Here is a 19,152-nt window from a genome sequence, read left to right as displayed (position 1 = left end):
TTCTTCAAGCAAAATATGCTTGTGAGACGTCCGTATCGGGGCTCTGTCGGATGACATCACCCACTAGTGAGAATAGCTGCCTGCTGCCCCTGGATAACAACTGTTACGGTAAGTAACATAGCTATTTGGCGCCAATGAAAAAGACTCTCTTCACCAATCCATTTATTTGATTATCAAATGTCAAACCACAATCCAAAATAATTCCCCAAACCATAGATTTTCCTTCTATCATAACTATTTCTCCATTTTCTGACCCCCACTTGGATTACCAAAACAAACTAAGGCATGCTAACTGTTTTTAGCGCATGCTAAAATTAGTGCGCATTAAATGCTAGTGCGTCCATTATATTCTATGTCCGCGTTAGTGTTTAGTGCGTGCTAAATTGGCTAGCGCGCCTTAGTAAAAGGACCCCTTAGTTTTTTGTTTATTCAGGTGTAAGAAATTATTGGCTGCCCAATTATCCACTACTGTAATATAATAATTACCTTTTGAATAAATCTCAAAGCCTCCTCCAATGCTGGACTTAAGATAAAAATAGCAGCAGCATAAGATAAAAACGCCTAAATTTGTCAAGTATTCAACCAAAGAATTCATATACAAATTAAAAAGCAAAGGATTCACATGCTTTCGTGTTTCCATTATTTCTCTCAACATTTGCTAATCCTAAAATGCATTGTTAGTTCAGTAAAAAAAAGGTATTATCTGATTTCCTTTGTTTTTGTTTTATTTCTAAATATTACCTTTTCCAAACAGAAAATCTCTTGTAAAAATACATGGAAGGACATGCAAGTGTTCATGTCCATGCCTTTCCACATCCAACAGGAGTACTGATCCTAAAAGCCTGCAACAGACTTGTATATTCCATTTGTACATAGGAGCAGGGTTGTTTTTTGGGGGGGTTTCCAATCGCTGCTCCTGACAGCATCCCTGGCTTTGGTTTGAACACCTATCCAATGACATCAGTAACTCTGATGTTTAATGGGTGATTCCTTCTCCATTGAAGTCCTGGATTGAAATTTCTCATTTCACTACTGCTACAGGCTAAGCTACCATATAAAAGATAGCTTAAGTCCCACTCCCAGCCCAGTATTAGTAACTGTGGCACAACTGCTAGGGATTGAGGATGCCATTTTGAATTTTGGACTTTGATGGAGCAGGAGAGATGAGGGATTATTCCTGTCCTGCTCCCCTTTAGCTCCCTGGAAACCTTATTAAGAGTTAGAGGGGGAATCCATGGATCCTTATCTGTAGGGATTCGAAAGAGGGTATTGTGAGAAATTGGAAGAGCCATTGATGCTGGGGGCGGGAGATGTGAAAATTGCGAATATCTGTTGGTATGGTCGAGAATATCTGTTAGGTCCAACAACAACAGTTTATTATTTATATAGTGCTACTAGGTGCACGCAGCACTGTACATTGTACTTGCAAAAGAGGTCCCTACTCAGAAGAGCTTACAATCTAATTATAACAGACACACCCAACTACACCCCCTCCACATCTAACCAGACCTAACTATGTATAAGTGGTGTAGAAGGATGAGAATGGGACTTGTATGCTGGGTTTTTTGTGTGGTTTATACAATCAAAGTGGTTTACATATTTTTAGAAAGGTACTTATTTTGTTCACACAATATTAAATAGAGATGTTCTAAAATCCCTGCTTGTACAAGCCATTTAAAAGCTACTCTTTACACAGGAGGATGTTTCTAAAATAAGGGCCATAACATGTTTGAATAGTATATATTTAAGACACTGTATCATCAGCGTAAGTTTATATATAGCTTGTTAAACTATTTGCTCCTGTTTTAATTGTTGTGTGTACACTTTATTTCTCTTTTTAAATTTCTATAATATGTGCAAGATTAATTTAAAGACTTACATTGTATCTTATTGTTATAGGCCATGATTATGTTTGTGGGTCCCAAAAGTTTTCATTTAGAGCTGTTTTCTACCTTCTTCTGCCTTTGCCATGATCCAGAGGTGCCAGTCAGACTGAATATGGCTACTGGCTTCTGTGAAGTAAGTATAGAAATTCATATTTGTATGTTTATTCAGTTCCATGTTTTATTTATATTAACGCATAAGCAGAATCATCCAATCCCTTCAGTTTTTCTCTGCCCAAGAGCAAAGTACTCTTACAAGTATACCCTGAGGCGTAGATTTTTGAAGGGTCCACCCAGCTAACTTCAGGAGTTAGCAACCAAACCTGAGCTTTAATGATTTGCCTCTAGTGAGTGGATAAATGTAAGTCATTAGGCAGCTATATTTAGCCACTCAGGTGGGTATTTTCAAAGGCATGATTGGGTTAGAGTGGAGGGAGAAACTTAACTAGTTTTCATAAATTTTCAGCATAGTTGTCAAAATCATGCAGGTTTAAATATAACTGATTATGCTATAGCCAGGTAGATTTAGGAAAACTTTCAGCCACAACTGACCTGGAGTGCAGCTGAAACTAACCAGTTGTAACATAGCTGGCTATCTTTCCATTTAGCAGTTTAATGAAAATTTCATCCTTTATTATATTAGGGTACAGGACTACATAACTTAGCTTTAAAATCTCTCAATTTTGCTCCAGCATAGGATCATACAGCAGACTAGCCTCAGATGCTTTTCTACTAGACTGGGGAAAGGTTTCTGCATGCATATCCTTAAATGCCTCTCATAGTGAAACTCTCCTGAAACTCAATTGGGAGAGCAGGTCCATGATACTCATCACTCAATACTGGCTTTGACAGATCTGGTTCTCTTCAAAGACCCATGGAAACTGGAATGCTTTCTAACCCTTATCGCTTAGAACGAGGTGTTCCTCTTTCATCCTAACCCCTCCATCTCTGACCCTCACATCTGGGATGTTGAGAAGTTAGAAGTAGGTTCCTTGAATCTGCCAAAGGGTGTAACTGGAGATTTGTTTGCCTCCAGGAGAGATTTCATTAGGAAGTCATACAGTTTCAAGTGGAAGAGGTTTGCTCTCTAGATTCCTTTTCATGCCCTACAAATAAACTGCTTAAATAAAGGTCTTCTATACCTGTCAATCAGGTCTAAAGACAAACTCCATAAACATTCATGTTAGGGCAATTGGAGCTTTATCATCATGAAGAAGATAAGCTCATATCTGCTTCATCGTTATTTGTTTGCTTTGTGAGGGGCTTGCTTTTACTAAACTTCCCATCAAGTCTCCAATAGTGCCATGAGATCCAAATGTTCTCTTTACCCAACTGATGGAAGCTCCTTTTACATGACCTGGAGGGGCTTTGCTTCTCATGGTTGTCACTTCAGCTCGCAGGGTCAGTGAGCTCCTGGTTTTAGTTACTGATCCACCTTATACGGAACTGTATAGTAACAGAGTTGTTCTGCCCACACTTCCTTAGTTCCTTCCTAAGAAAGTATCAGAATTTCATTGTAACAAGTATGGATAGAAATAAAAAAGAAAATACCTTTTTATTAGACTAAATACATTTTTGATTAGCTTTCGATGACAATACCACCATCTTCAGTTCAGAAATCAGTAAATTGTTCTGCCAGTATTTTTCCCTGCAAACTCTGAACTGCAAGAGAACCTTGGCCTTCTATCTGGAGCAAACTAAAACCCATAGAAAGTCTACTCAGCTTTTAGTTTTTTTCCACCCCAAGAGGATGGGGACTGCCATAGGTAAACATACTCTAATTGGCTCACACACTGCATTTCCTTCACTTATACTCAGGCTGTACTGACTCTTTAGAGTTATGTCATAGCTCATAGTGTCAGAACAAAAGCTGCATTGGTAGCCCACTTGAGGTCAGTCTTCTTGGAGGACATTTTCAGAGCTTTGAATGGGCTTCGGTTCATACATTCACCTCTCACTGCCTAGATCAAGATTCTCAATGCAGCAGCTGGTTTGGTCAGATAATCCTTCAGAAATTATTTGGGATCTAGAATCCACTTCCACCTCCCTAAGCCCATTTATTTCTGTACTGGGCTGTTCACAAAAAAAAAAAAAAGTTACAGGTCGGTTTTATTGTTAGACCTTATCTGCTGCAGGCCACTTCTTTCCCCCTTTCTTTAGAATAGTCCAATAGCTAGGGATTCCATTCAGGGTGCAAATATCATACTGCTTGTCCATGGAAAAAATGTAGCAGGACAGCAGGATGAATATTCAAATTGCTCCATCCATCCCTCCCCTTTGGAGTTATATTCTATCAGCTATTCTACAGAGCTACTCTTGCACAGTGATGGTGAGCAGTAGAGAGGTGCTAAATGGGGGGGGGGTATGGAGAAGGAAAGAAACACAGGACTTGGGGAGGGGGCAAGGAAGGTGAGAGGTCCTGTAGAGGGAGGGAGATGCTAGACTCGGGGAGGGCTAGGGATGGGAGAGATCCAGTGAGAGGACTGAGGATGAGAAAGGAGAGACTGGATACACAGAGGGAGGGAGAGAGATACTGGATGTGAAGGGTGAGTGAAAGGATAAGAAACTGGGAGGCATACTGGCCAGGAGGCAAGAGAAAGGAGAGACCAGGATGGCGCTGAGGTTAATGAGGGCTGAGAGGATGAGTACAGAGGAAGGAAATGGAGGACTAGGTAGTAGATGGAAGATAGAGAGGAAGCTACAGATTAGAGAATGACATGGTGGCTGTTACCCGCAGCTAGCCACAGGTAACCTGCCGAAATGGTGAGAGGGGGAAGAGAAGCGTCAAAAGAGAAGCTTTTGCCCACACACGCACGCTACTGCTTGCAGGCTCCAACGGCTTTGAAGAATTTACTCAAAATACACCTCGAAGGTAAAGGGGAGGGAGGTAGGTGGGTAGATAGATAGATTCGGGTAGGTAGGAAGGAGGGAGGGGGCCGCACGAGGGGTGCCGAAGGGCGGTAAGGCGGCAAGAGGGAAGGGTGATGGAGGAAAGGACCAGACGCTGAAAGGAAATCGGGAACAGATAGTGGGGAGAGGATTCTGAAAGTAATTGGGGAAGACAGAGTGGGGAGAAGACACTGAAAGAAAATGGGGAAGACAGAGTGGGGAGAAGATGCTGAAAGGTCACGGGGAAGACAGAGTGGGGAGAATACGCTGAAAGGACATGGGGAAGACAGAGTGGGGAGAAGACACTGAAGGGACATGGGGAAGATAGAGTGGGGAGAAGATGCTGAAGGGATATGGGGAAGACAGTGGGGAGAAGACGCTGAAAGGGAAGAAGACAGAGATGCCAGACTATGGGGGAGCACAGGGAAAAAGATGGGTGCCAGACCAATTGGGGGGGGGGTGAAGGGAGAAGCACAGTAACAGAGCAAATAGAAGATGCAGAGAGAAGACAGACAGTGGATGGAAGGAATTGAATGAGAAGATGAGGGAAGCAAAAACCAGACAACAAAGGTAGAAATTTTTTATTTTTTTTTTGCTTTAGGATAAAGTAGTATATTAGTTGTGTTGATAAAAATTTATAAACAAAGCCCTGCCTGCTGAACATCTTTCTCCAGTTCAGCAGCCAGAACTTTGATTTATAAGGAAGGAATAAGCTAAATATTGCAGTACTGAGGCTTGTATGGATGCTGCAGGGATAATAGTCATGGGGACGGGGCGAGGACAGTGTTGCGGGGACAGGGCAGTGACGGGACAAATTTTTTTCCCCGTGTCATTCTCTAATACAGATAAACAAGTAGTTTATGCTTGATATCAGGAATTTTTTGTTTCTTTGTTGTATTTTCTTTAAAAATATCTTACATATTAATCACAATGAATTGCTAACACAACACAGTTAATCCAATTAAAATTTTTAATCTTTCTGCAGCCCTAATATGTCTGTTTGTCAGTCTGTCTGTCTCTCATGACAACTAATTATTTTTCTCTCGAAAATGCGCTAACACTGGAAATCTAATATATACATTTCAAAGTGTGTGACATGTACTTCTTAATGTTGTCAGCAGATAAAAGATGAGTGCACAAGTCTCTGGTAGGGGAGAAACCAAAAACATTTGAAATCATCATTTTATAATGGCATACAGTGTATGGCGTCATCCTGGCTCACCACAGAAACACAAAGTTTGACAAAATCTGTCTCCTACAAAGCTCATCATGATCATTTTGGCATATGACAGTCAAGGTATTCTTGTGTGCCATCCAGTTCGTGAGGTACTTGCTGTGAATGCACAGTATTACAAGTCATTTCTGCAGTACCACCTGTGTCATATGGCTTAGAGAGCCAGTGGAGTCTGTTCTGCCAGAAAAAGAAAAATCCTGAGGCAGTGCCAATCTGAAGGGAGCCTTCAGTTCATTGTTATTGCTTTTTATTGCTAGCCGCCACTTTTTCTCTTAGCTAGGTCGCGTATTACGCAATGAGCACTTATAAAAGGAAAAAGTACTCATTGTGCTCCAGACTTGAGGTCGATGCGGCCGGCCTGTGCTTATGGTGTGCGGGTCACTGCAAAGGTGAATCCTGGTCAGCTTTGGGTGCTGGTGTCCAGGGATCCCCTTCATGAGTGCCTCACACGCCAGCAGCTGACAGCAGAGAAACCTGGGCTTCCCTTGCCGCCCACACAGGGATTCCCCCAGCCACCGATGGTCAGGGAAATAAGGTTATCCTTACTGCTGATGCTGCTGGGGTCTCCCTTACCACTGCTGCCAGCTTACCTGCTTTAGCGGCTAGGACGGTTCAAGCTTCTCAGCCACTGCAGGCCTCGGGGACATGTTTTTTCAGTGGGCTTTGCTCCAATTTTGGTGGGAAGTACCTCCATTTTGTCTGCAGCCTCAGGTGACTTTCCCCCTGTGTTGGAGAGACGGGCAGGTTTCTGCTGGGTCCTCTGCTTTGTCAGTGAGTCCCATTGGGCCGCCAAGGGTTTTTTTCCCCTGATTTTATTTTCACCTTGTGTAAGGCTTATCTTCAGATGGCTATGGGTCCTGCTTCCTCCCCGGGGTTCTTGGGGGTAGAGGGGTGGAGTTCCCTCTGCATCTACTCCAGTTTGGCCCCCCTCTGTGCCAGTTTTGTCCCTGTCTCCTCCTCTATCATCCAGGTGGAACAATGATGTTTTTCTATGGGAAGCAGTTTTCTCTTGATGAGAACCTGGACCCTTTGGGAGACCTCCAGGATCCTCTCGGGGGGACAGATGCCATAGGCAGCAGTTTTTCGATTCCGTCAGCTGGTGAGGATGTGTCTGTGGTGCACATCTTTCAGCGGGAGCTTATTCTTCGGGTCTCCTTGGTATTGTGTTTTGAGGAAGACGCGAAGGAGCCTCTGTGTGCTAGACACTCTGCTTCGGGGGATCTGCTTAGCATCCTGCTTTTTTCCTAAGCATCAGAATATTTGAGATGTTGTACTTGCGCAGTGGAAAGTGCCGGAGGCGCCCTTTCATTTTGTGTGCTGTATGGCTTGCCTGTATCCCATCTCAGAGGGGGATAGGGATACCTTGAAGTCGCCGGTAGTGGACGCAGTGATCTTGGCCGTCGTAAAGCGGCATACAGTTCCCGTTCAGGGCAGCTCAACCTTGAGGGACTCTGAGGAGCGAAGGTTAGAGTCCCTCCTTAAGCAGAATTTTGATATCACTGCCCTTGCGGTCTAGGCAGCGATGTGTGGTGGTCTGGTAGCTTGGGCTTGTTTTCGTTGGGCCGAGCGTGTCCTTAACTGTAAGTCTGATGACTGGTCCTTGGTGGAACAGGAAGTAGCCAAAATTGAGATGGGTGCTTATCTCTCTGATGCCATGTATGACCTGTTGTGGCTGTCAGCTAAGTCCATGACTCCCAGAATGGCCACTCGTCGTACCTTGTGGCTCTGGGCTTGGTCGGCAGCATCTAAGGCTAAGCTAATAAAATTTCCCTTTTGGGGGTCTTTTTTGTTTGGCGAGGATTTGGACAAGTTGGTTTAGACCTTAATAGACTCTAAGGTGCCCCATCTTCCTGAAGACCAAGCCCCCAAACAATGCCTGCGCGGGGTGGCATTGTTCGGGCGCTTTTGCGTGATTTCTGCAGATATCGCCCTGGTCGAGGGGCTGCTTCTTTACCTGCCTCTGATCTCCCAGGGGTTGTTTCTTTCAGCGCATGCATTCCTTTTGGGGGGGCCCATCAGGGGGGGGGGGACATGATTCCTCCACCGATCCCACCACCACCCGTCCCATCCAATAACTCCCTTGGTTCCAGTGGGCACTTGGTTGAGAGACTTTTACCAGGGGTGTGCCGAGATCACAACAGATCAGTGGTTTCTGGAGGTGATTCAGGACGGTTATGATCTAGAGTTTCCCACTTCTTGCCAGATCACTTTCTCGCTTCTCATTGTCAGGCCTCATGGAAGAAGCAGGCCTTTCACCAGACGCTTCAAAGATTGCTAGATCTCAAAGCGGTAGTGCCCGTGCCTCTACAGAAGTGTGACACTGGCCTGTATTTGATTTACTGCATGGTGCCCAAGAAAGAGGGGACTTTCAGCCCATCTTGAATCTGAAGGGGGTCAACAGGGCTCTGGGAGTTCTTTCTTTTCACATGGAGACCCTGAGATCTGTCATTCTGGCAGTTCAGCTGGGGGAATTTCTGACCTCTCTCGATCTGATAGAGGCTTACTTGCGTGTTCTGATTCATGCCTCCCATTAGCGGTTCTTTCGCTTTGTGATCTTGGGATGGCACTATCAGTTATGTGTGCTTCTTTTTGGTCTGACTACAGCTCGGTGGATGTTCACCAAGATTATTGTGGTTGTGGCAGCGGCCTTGCACAAGGAGGTCAAACGAGTCCGCTCCGCCTCCTCCCCATTGCCAGCCGGGAGAGGAGACTTTTTGGACCATCAAGTCTCACAGAGTTTCGGTGAGCCTCAGCGGGAATCTAGCCCATGCCGCCGGAGAGAGAGGGTGACCATCGGACCTGCCTGCAGGTCAAACGAGCCCGCTCCGCCTCCTCCCCATTGCCAGCCGGGAGAGGAGACTTTTGCGACCACCAAGTCTCACCGAGTTTCGGTGAGCCTCAGCGGGAATCCAGCCCATGCCGCCGGAGAGAGAGGATGACCATCGGTCCTGCCTGCAAGTCAAACGAGCCAGCTCTGCCTCCTCCCCATTGCCAGTCGGGAGAGGAGCCTTTTTCGTCCACCAAGTTTCCACTCCAGCTCCCAGACCAAGGCCGATCACCCTTACTCAATAACAATATGGCACCCCTCACAACCAAACTCCTATACGTCCTCTTGCTGCTCTCCCTGCTCTCAACAAATTGGAAAACAGCAGGCTATCACTTATCACCTATTCCAATAGTGACCGCAACATACAGACAGACCCACTCACCCAAGAAACTTCACCAGACAAGAAATCTGATAGATTGCACAACAGCTACCCATGAAAGCATCCCACCCACATGGGGACGAAAACCACCTCCCAATGCAAAGAGGTCAGTTCACAAATTCCCTTCTACACCCAGGAACCTCCTCCACCCAAAGTTTATTCCCAACCCCCTCAAAAACCATATCTCTATCCCATGTGCGTACATGAACATAAGATCCTTCAAAACCCGACAAAAAATCGATCCCTCCACATTATGGGCCATAGTAGACCCCTCAATCGCCTCCATAGACCCAAATGTATTCATTTGCCAGTGGCGCTCCTTGAGCGAAACAACCCTGAACGAACTAGCCCCAGTAAAGATAAAACACAAACTCTGCAGATCTTCTGACAAATGGTTCGACACCGAACTTCTACAACTAAAAAGACATTGCAGACAACTCGAAAGAGACTGGAAAAAAAAGAACCAAGAACACACCAAAGTAGCTTGGAGAAACCTAATAAAACAATACAAGGTCAAACTTAAGGAAAAACGAAGAGCTTATTACTCCAAACTAATCGGCACAGAAACCATAGACACAAATAAACTCTTCCAACTTGTAAAAAACCTCACCGACACTAAGCCATTCCTAGCCACTGAAGGACTCTACCCTCCAACAGCCACCCAACTAGCAGACCACTTCAAAAACAAGATCACCACAATCAGAACCTCCTTCAACAACTCACCAACCCACCTCGACGAGATCATAGTAAACCTACAACAGATGAAGCCACTGCAGCTGACAGGTATTGGATCAACTTCCCAGAGGTACAATGGTCGGACATGAACCGACTCTAAAAAATATAGTCAAGTGTCATGCGACCTGAACAATTGCCCCTCATATTTACTAACAAATGCCTCCCCCAAATTTAGAGCTAGCCTCTTGCAATGGATCCAAACAACTCTCAAGGAAGGTCAATTCCCACAAGACCAAGGAGAAATCATAATCACCCTAATACTGAAAGACCACAAAGGCCCAATAGACACCCTTTCCAACTACAGGCCCATCGCCTCAATTCCATTATATGTTAAACTAATAGAAGGTCTGGTTGCACAATACCTCTCCAACTACCTTGAAGACCACAACCTACTCCACCCAACTCAATCAGGGTTCAGATCCAACCACAGTACTGAGATACTGCTAGTATAGTACTGCTAGTACTAGATATAGCCCGGCAGCACCTTAGCAAAGGAAGAAGGATGCTGATAATTCAACTCAACCTCTCTGCCGCATTTGACCTGATTGACCACACCATACTTCTTCAGATCTTAGAAGCAACAGGGATCTCAGGCGGAGTATACAATTGGTTCCAAGGATTCCTCAAAACAAGAACATACAGAGTAAAAACAAAAGATCTTACATCGGACCCTTGGACCAATTCCTGCGGAGTACCTCAAGGGTCACCACTGTCACCTATGCTCTTCAATCTCTTCATATCCTCCCTTGGTACCATGCTAGACAACCTCGAAGTAACCTCATTCAGCTATGCAGATGATATAACCATACTCCTCCCTTTTGACTCACAAGACCCCATCACAACAGATAACCTGGAAAAAACACTAGAAGCAGTGAAAAAATGGATGATAGAACACAAACTGAAGCTCAACCCAGACAAAACAAAATTTCTATTGCTTAAAAAGGACAAAATCCCTTCTATAACCGAACTAGAAATAAATGCCACCAAATATCCCATACAGCCCGTTCTCAAACTCCTAGGAATAACAGTAGATAGAAGCTGCACTCTTCAGGTGCAAATAAAAAAAAACCACACAAGAGAGTCCTCAGGAAATTAAAAAGTCATAGGAGAGGTGGCATTGCTCTGTTATGAATTAGAAACTAACTAAAAATGGGCAGTAGAAGGATCAATAGTGGTGTACTACAAGGGTCTGAGCTGTTGAAATCTATTCTGATTTCTATGTGACCTAAAATTATTCACTGTCATTAAAATAATAGATGGTCATGAGATTACAGAATGATCTTGTGAGACTAGAACTTGATACCTAAATGGCAGATGAAATGTAATGTGGACAAACACAAAGTGATGCATACAGGGAAAAATAATCCCAACCACAATAAATAATGCTTGTTTATGACTTACAAGTCATCACCCAAGAAAGAGATCTTGCAGTCATTGTGGACAATACATTGGAATTTTCAGCTGAGTAAGCTGCAGCTGCCAGAATCAAATAGAATGTTAGGGATCATTAGAAAAACATTGGAGAACAAGACTGAGAAAATCATTATGTCTTTGTATTGGTCTCTGTTGGAACCACACCTTGAGTACTATGTTCAGTTCTGGCCACCCCCATATCAAAAAGGATATAGCATAACTGGAAAAGGTACAGAATTCAGTTCAAATGTTTGATATTGATTTTTTTTAGTATGAGATCTAACGGAACAAGTGCTTGCCACAAAGGCTCTGGTAGTATCAATCAAGTTAGAGGGTGAGATCCTCAAAGGAATGTTTCTGCAGACTCCTCCTACGTGTGCAGTGGGGAAAATAGGGTGGTCCCATTGAGAGTAATTCTGTAGCATTGATATTTTAAGCCTATTCTATAAAGAAAAATGTGCACCTACTCTTCTTGACAGAATACTTGTGCAAGTAGCAGAGAATACATGGACATCTTGGCATGATTACTCACCCCAGCCTAGATATATGCATTTACCCACATAAATTACTGTATTCTACAGTTTATGTATACTTCTCCCAAATTCTGCCCTGACACATTCTCACTAGCGAAGTATGTGCATCAAAGCATAATGCGTACTTTTCTCCTGGTTGGAAGTATATAAGAGTCCATTTACACGTAAAATGACGATTACTACAGTTTATATGCTTTATAGAATTACTCCCTAACAGTGGAACTCATTACTCTTGGATATTAGGGTAATACTTAATTAGCTAGCATTTAGGAAAAAAAATATGAGAACAAACTTGCCAGTTGATATTGAAAATAATTTAAACAGACAGGAGAAGCTCCTGCCCACTTAACTCATGTTTTGTGGACCAGCTGATGATATTCAGTGGCACTTAAGGGGCATTTTGAAGATTGAGTTGGGCAGGAACTAGAGCTATGTGGGTGCTGTCAGTATTCATTGTCAGTGTCCGCATAGCTAAGCTACCATGTGTAGCAAACCTAAATTTGATCACTTAGCTATGAGGGTAATGGCACTTAACATTGGCTGGCACTTGAATAACTTCTGGCTGCCATTCTAAAATATGTCATTTTCACCCCTCTTCCAAATATGCAGAAAGCCCATTCCCAATCCCCCCATGGAAAATCAACAACCGTCCCTCCCCAGGATTTTCTCAGGCCTACCTGCTCGATCCCTCCTGCCTATTGTGGTTGCTCTTTTCAACATTGCTGCCATGCCCCTGCATAAGACTCTGGTGAGACCTCATTTAGAATATTGTGTACAATTCTGGAGACCGCACCTTCAAAAAGATATATACAGGATGGAGTCGGTCCAGAGGAAGGCTACTAAAATGGTCCGTGGTCTTCGTCATAAAGCGTTTGGGGACAGACTTAAAGATCTCAGCAAGTTTACTTTGGAGGAAAGGCTGGAGAAGGGAGATACGATAGAGACAGTTAAATACCAATGTAGCATAAATACGCATAAGGCAAGTCGCTTTCAGTTGAATGGAAGCTCCAGAGTGAGAGTGCATGAGATGAAGTTAAGAGGTGATAGGCTCAGGAAATACTTTTTTACAGAAAGGGTGGTAGATGCATAGAATGGTCTCCCGATAAAGGTGGTAGATACAAAAACTATGTCTGAATTCAAGAAAACGTGTGACAGGCGTGTGGTATCTCTTAGGGAGAGGAGGAGATAGTGGATGCTGCAGATGAGCAGATTGCATGGGCCATTTGGTCTTTATCTGCCATCATGTTTCTATGTTTCTAACAGCAGCTTCACAGATTTTGTCACGATCTCTAGCAGTAGCTTTCACTGCTGAATACTGACTGGTTGGTTGTTCCAGGGTGTAGAGATAGGGGTAGATTCTATCTAGGCTCTTTCTAATAAGGAGACATGGATTTTGTAGGTGTTTTGATTTATAATCTAGTAGCTTGAATAAAGTAGCACTTTTGTGAGCCTGTGTTTTAATTGGGGTTTTTTTTCTTGGAATATCACCCTGATGAAGAAAGGCTAAATTGATCAGCAAGGAGAAAAAGCTGATAGAACTTTATAAAATCATGGATAGAGCAGAACAGTTGTTTAACTTTTCAGACAACACTAAAACAAAAGGATATTGCATGAATCTAACAATTGTTATATTCAAAACAAATTGTATTGAGTATTTTTTCACATAGTACAAAAAAATAGTGGAATTGTGGCTGGAGGATGTGGTCTAAGTGATTAACAAAGAGCAGTTCAAAAGAGATTTGGACAAATTCCTGGAGGGCAAGTCAATTATAAAGTATTAGCCAGGTAGACTTGGGAAAGTTGCCACATCCCTTGAAACTGACTTTGAGAAATGTGGTCTTGTTTTTGGGTTTGCCAAGTACTTATGACCCAGACTAGCCACTATCTGAGACAGGATACTGGACTTCTTGGTCTTTCTGAGCATGGTTTATCATATGTTCTTCTACAAGGGGGCCCCTTCTGGTGATTAAGGCAGGTCATGACCTGTTGGGCCGCCGCGGGGGCGGACTGCTGGGCGGGATGGACCTCTGGTCTGACCCGGCAGAGGCACTACTTATGTTCTTATGTAAAGCTTTTCTGATTATTAAATAGAACTCCTGAGTGTCATATTATTAAATTGATAAAACATTGTAATATCCTTTTACTAAGCCATGGTAAACATTAACACTTGCTTACTGCAGATGACAAAAGGTACTAATGTGGGACATTATCAGGCATCCTGCAGTAATTTCAGTAGCTCTATCCACATGATGAAAAATAGATTTTTAGCCAATCTAGTCTTTACTAACTAATGCAATAATTGCCAAAGAAAATATAAATACATTCCCCTTACGTCGGACATATTTTCTTTGGATCAGCATTTGGGCTAAATAATGCTACATGTTTTATTTCCAAACCAGTATATATAGGCCACTAAGAAACTCCAATTTTCACCTTGTGTGTAATATGTGGTTCTGGATACATGGATCATAACTCTAAGATGTGTTGGGATTTTGATGAAAACTGTTAATGGCTCAGTTTTAGGGGAGAGCAATTGCCTTCCCCTGCTCCAGTCTCCCACATAGCATGCATTAATTTTTGCCTTTGTGAGCCTGAGGAACAGGCACTTGTATGGACATGAATCTTAGTATTCACGGGAAGAAACAAATTAGTAACCACAGTGTCTTCAGACCAGAACCCAAGGGAGTTTATTTTTTAGGATGGTGGGGAGGGCGGGGCAGAGAGTAGGTTTGCCCTGTGCTAATTGGTTAGCACAAAGGCATTGCCACGTGCTAGCTGATTATTTCAGGATTAATGCAGGAGCACCTACCATCTATAGAATAGTGGTGGTAAGGGCTCATGTGCTAATAACACAGGCCACTTTTTAGTAGCTTAGTAAAAGTGCCCCTCTTCATTAAATAATAGAGGCTATCAGAAATTCTCATGTATTTGTATATTTGAGCTAAAGACAGGGCAAAGGATTTGTTGAAAAAACTTATTTTTATTCAGTCTAGACCAGTGGTCTCAAACTCAAACCCTTTGCGGGGCCACATTTTGGATTTGTAGGTACTTGGAGGGCGGCAGAAAGAAATAGTTAATGTCTTATTAAAGAAATGACAATTTTGCATGAGGTTAAACTCTTTATAGTTTATAAAACTTTCCTTTAACAGTTTTACCTTATGCAAAATTGTCATTTCTTTAATAAGACATTAACTATTTTTTCTGCGGCCCTCCAAGTACTCTTATTTTTTCTGCAGCACTCACATTTAAAGTTTAATATCTTTTCTTTCTCAAAACTGGCACATTTCTATTACTAAATTGAAAATAAAATCATTTTCCTACCTTTGGTAATTTCATCAGTCTCTGGTTGCACTTTATTCTTCTGACTGTGCATCCAATATTTCTTCTCTTCTTTTGGCCTCCTGTATGCTTCCTCTCCTCCAGACCTCATTCCCTCCCCCAACTTTTTCTTTCTTTTTCTATGTCTATCTTTCTCTGATTCCTTGTCCCATTTTTTGCTTTGTTTCTGGCACCTTGTCCCCCCCCCCCCTTCTTTCTTTTTTCCTTCTGGCTCCCTGTCCCCCCCCCTTCTTTCTTTTTGTGGCAAATAAAATTTAACATCAAGTGTGATCCCTTAAAATAAGTAAATTGAAACGATATATACAAATGAACTTTTATTACAAAACATTTTTAACATAATGTGTAACTTTAAACACAATTCCACAGGATCAGCGTGAATATAATACAATTATATTATTTATACTTTTAAAGTGAAGTGCTCAGACCACCATCTTTCATGCTAAACCAAACGGGAGCAAAGGCTGATTATGTGTAACATAATGTGTAACCAGAAAAAAAGTGTGGTGTTAAAAATAATCTGAAAAGTCTGATCATAGGTCTACAAAATGATAAACCCTTTATTATTGTAATCATTACACACCAAGGAGTAGCCTAGTGATCAGAGCACCAGGCTGACAACCAGGGAAGGCAGGGTTCAAAACCCACGGCTACTCCTTGTGATCTTGGGTAAGTCACTTAACTCTCCATTACGTCAGGTACAGACTTCGGAACCCTTTTACTAAGATGCACTAAACCTTAATGTGGGCTTAGTGTGCCAACAAAGGCTTTCCTCAGAACAAGTTAGTATGTCTTGCAGTAATTTTCTCTTGCATGTGGTATCCATGTGTTATTGTTTTTATATTTAGTTTTGAAGGGGATGTGTCAGGAGCAGAGAATGGATATGGAAGTGCTATTCAGGTAGTGCGATCACAGCAAGCACTAACTGAATAACACTGGGATAATGGGGAAGCCCTTAGTGCCTCCTAAATAGGAGACATTGTATGCTTCCACGCTAATTATTTACAGTTGCTACATGCTAATGATAACATCAGCATTAACCTGCAAAAAAAAGGAAAATGCAGTTTTATGAATGCAATAGAAATGGACTCGACACATGGGAAAGTCCCACATTTGGATGCTCTAAGCAAGGGGTGCCCACACTTTTTGGGCTTGCGAGCTACTTCTAAAATGACCAAGTTAAAATGATCTACCAACAATAAAATAAAAAAAACAACACAAAGCACACTGTATGCAGAGAAAATGTTAATTATCATTTATATTCTGGGGGATTTTCAAAGAGGTCAAGGCAGATGACTTTATGCAATGTCACCTCAGTAACAGTTATACAAAAATATAACTTTTACTAAACCACGCTAGCAATTTGCTGAATGCCCTGCGCTGCTCTCGATGCTCATAGGCTCCCTGCGCTAAAAACCGCTATTGCGGTTTAGTAAAAGGGGGTCATAGTGCAAAATATAGGCAGCAGATATAAATTCTCAAAATGGACACATTTTGATCACTAAATTGAAAATAAAATCATTTTTCCTACCTTTGTTGTCTGGTGATTTCATGAGTCTCTGGTTGCACTTTCTTGTGATTGTGCATCCAATATTTCTTCCCTTCTTTCAGCCTCCTGTATGCTTTCAGCCTGTATGCTTTCAACCTATATGCCTCTCCTCCAGACCTCATTCCCTCCCCCAACTTTTTCTTCCTTTCTTTCTCCCTGCCTCCCTTTCTTTTTTTCTCTCTTCATGCCCCCTTTCTTTCTTTCTGTTTCCCTTCTTTCCTTCTGTCTCCCTACCTGCCCCCAAGCCACTGCCGCCCCAAGCTCTCCCAGCTTCCCTGCGTCGGGCCGACCAGCATTCCTCTCCCCGACGTCAATTCTGCTGTCGGAGAGGAAGTTCCGGGCCAGCCAGGCAGCGATTGGCTGACCCGGAACTTCTTCTTTGACGGCAGAATTGACATCGGGGAGAGGAAGGCTGTTCGGCCCGGTAGATTGTGAAGGCAACACGAGTCTATCACGGAGTCCAGGATGGGCTCCGCAATCAACTCACTTTGCCTTCGCGATCTACTGGTCAATCACGATCAATGTATTGGGCACCACTGCTCTAAGCCCATTTTATTGCACATTTTAGCAAAAGGGACCTATTCGATTTTAAGCCCTCTAGGGAAGAGAAATAACTAGTTCATTTGAAAAGTGAGCTTGTGCTACCAAATAAATAACCAAATTATACTAGTTAATGCAAAATATTTAAAATACAAAGAATTTAGAAAATTAAATGTATGTGTTTAAAACTTCTTCCAGAAGCTGCTGTGGATACAAAATACTTATTTAAACAAAAAATATAGATGCATTGCTCATAATAGGATACTGGTGTCTTGCTGCATTCTTTGAAATGGCTTGGCATCTTGTTTGGCATTAGAGAGAGAGAGCGATCATAAGGGGCCAAAGTTCATGTTGTTGAAGGAAAGCTTGAAATTATTTCTAAAAATTACAAAAAAACTTAACATCACTTGAAAATTGTGACAGCAAGTCAGCATTTATATGTAAGGCAGGGATTTTCATTATACCAGACTTTGTAACATTGATTTCAGTGAAGGAAGAATAGTAATTTTGAGAGGGTGAGACCAGGCAAGGGAAGGATATGTGGGTGCTTCCTGGGTTGTTTGGGCAAAGGAAGAAGGGATGGTGTGAGCTTGAAGGTTAGGAAGAGGTGGATGGTGGAAAAGGGAAAAGGATATGACTTTGCAGCAAGAGAGGTAGGGTTTTGAGAGGTTAATTTGGAGTCACCTCTTAGTGCTTGCTTTGGGGGGGGGGGAGCTTCAGCCATCCAGAGGCAGCGGGGGAGGGCCTACCGGCAGGAAGCAACAGAGGTGGGGGTTGGAGAGGTAAGTTTGCAGTCGCTCCTGGAAGGAGGAGACCATTCAGGACACAGCCCCTCAATATCTCTTATCTTGCCTTATACACCTTCCATCAGATAAACTGCTTTTATCTGTACCCCCTCCTCCACTGCCAATTCCAGACTTCCTTTCATCTAGTTGCCCCATACGCCTGGAATAAACTACCTAAGTTTGTCTGTCACGCCCCTTCCCTTGTTTAAAAGTAGACTGAAATTCACCTTTTTGATATAGCCTTCAGTCCATAACCCTACTCCCCACTGCTTACCACCCTAGCCAGCAGATTAGTCATCCCCCACCATGGCATCTTATTTATCTGTCTTGTCTGTTTAGATTGTAAGCTCTTTTGAGCAGGACTGTCTCATTTGTGACTATACAGCACTGCTTATGTCTCTTAGCGCTTTAGAAATAATAGTATTTGTAATAGTATGTCTTGTCAGTTTCTCCTGAAAAAAAGGTGTGTGAGGAGAAGTTGGTTTTCTAATGCAAAATGGAAAACCATATAAGAGCTTGTCGGCATAAAACAAGAAATACAACCAACGTTAGTGAGGAGTGCATATGATATTTCTGTTTCTATCACACCAAAAAATGTTCTGTAAAAAGTTTAAGAAAGGCTTGCCACTCAACTTCCCTAATTCTGGAAGCTATTGGAAGCATCCACCATGCTATGCTTATGTTTTGTTCATCTTTTGTAATTTTATCTTGTGATACTTTGTCCTTGACCATCTGTTCCTATGAAAAATATTGCTGCATTGTACCTTATTGAAACCTGTCAAATATCTGAATGTTATCTATCATGTGTGTCCCCCCCTTCCCTTCTTTCCTTCAGTGAGTACATTTTGAGTGTCTTTCACTTTTTTTATATAGAGACTACTATATAATAGATCGAGTTTTTAAATCCTAGGCCACTAAATCCTCCATCTCTTATTTAAAAATTGCAAAATCAAAGTATTTAAGTTGTCAGACACCAGAATATCCCCTGACATAGACCAAAATCCTTAACACTAGTCCTGCAAAGATGAGAGGCAATGGGATCGTTAACT

General features: G+C 42.5%; 1 protein-coding gene across 8 annotated transcripts in view; it reads left to right on the top strand.

The window, feature by feature from the left end:
* The window catches only part of PPP4R4 (protein phosphatase 4 regulatory subunit 4), a 417,794-nt gene that overhangs the window by 212,014 nt on the left and 186,628 nt on the right, over window positions 1-19,152 (top strand). For all 8 annotated transcript variants that reach the window (XM_033953260.1, XM_033953256.1, XM_033953258.1 and 5 more), the window contains one exon: window positions 1,900-2,019. In XM_033953260.1, the coding sequence (XP_033809151.1) occupies window positions 1,900-2,019 (120 nt within the window). The remainder of the gene's footprint in view (window positions 1-1,899; window positions 2,020-19,152) is intronic.

The sequence above is a fragment of the Geotrypetes seraphini genome, chromosome 7, assembly GCF_902459505.1.
Source record: "Geotrypetes seraphini chromosome 7, aGeoSer1.1, whole genome shotgun sequence".
In the NCBI taxonomy this organism is placed as follows: domain Eukaryota; kingdom Metazoa; phylum Chordata; class Amphibia; order Gymnophiona; family Dermophiidae; genus Geotrypetes; species Geotrypetes seraphini.
Note: the sequence above shows the minus strand (reverse complement) of the source record. Positions and strands in the feature narration are given on the sequence as shown.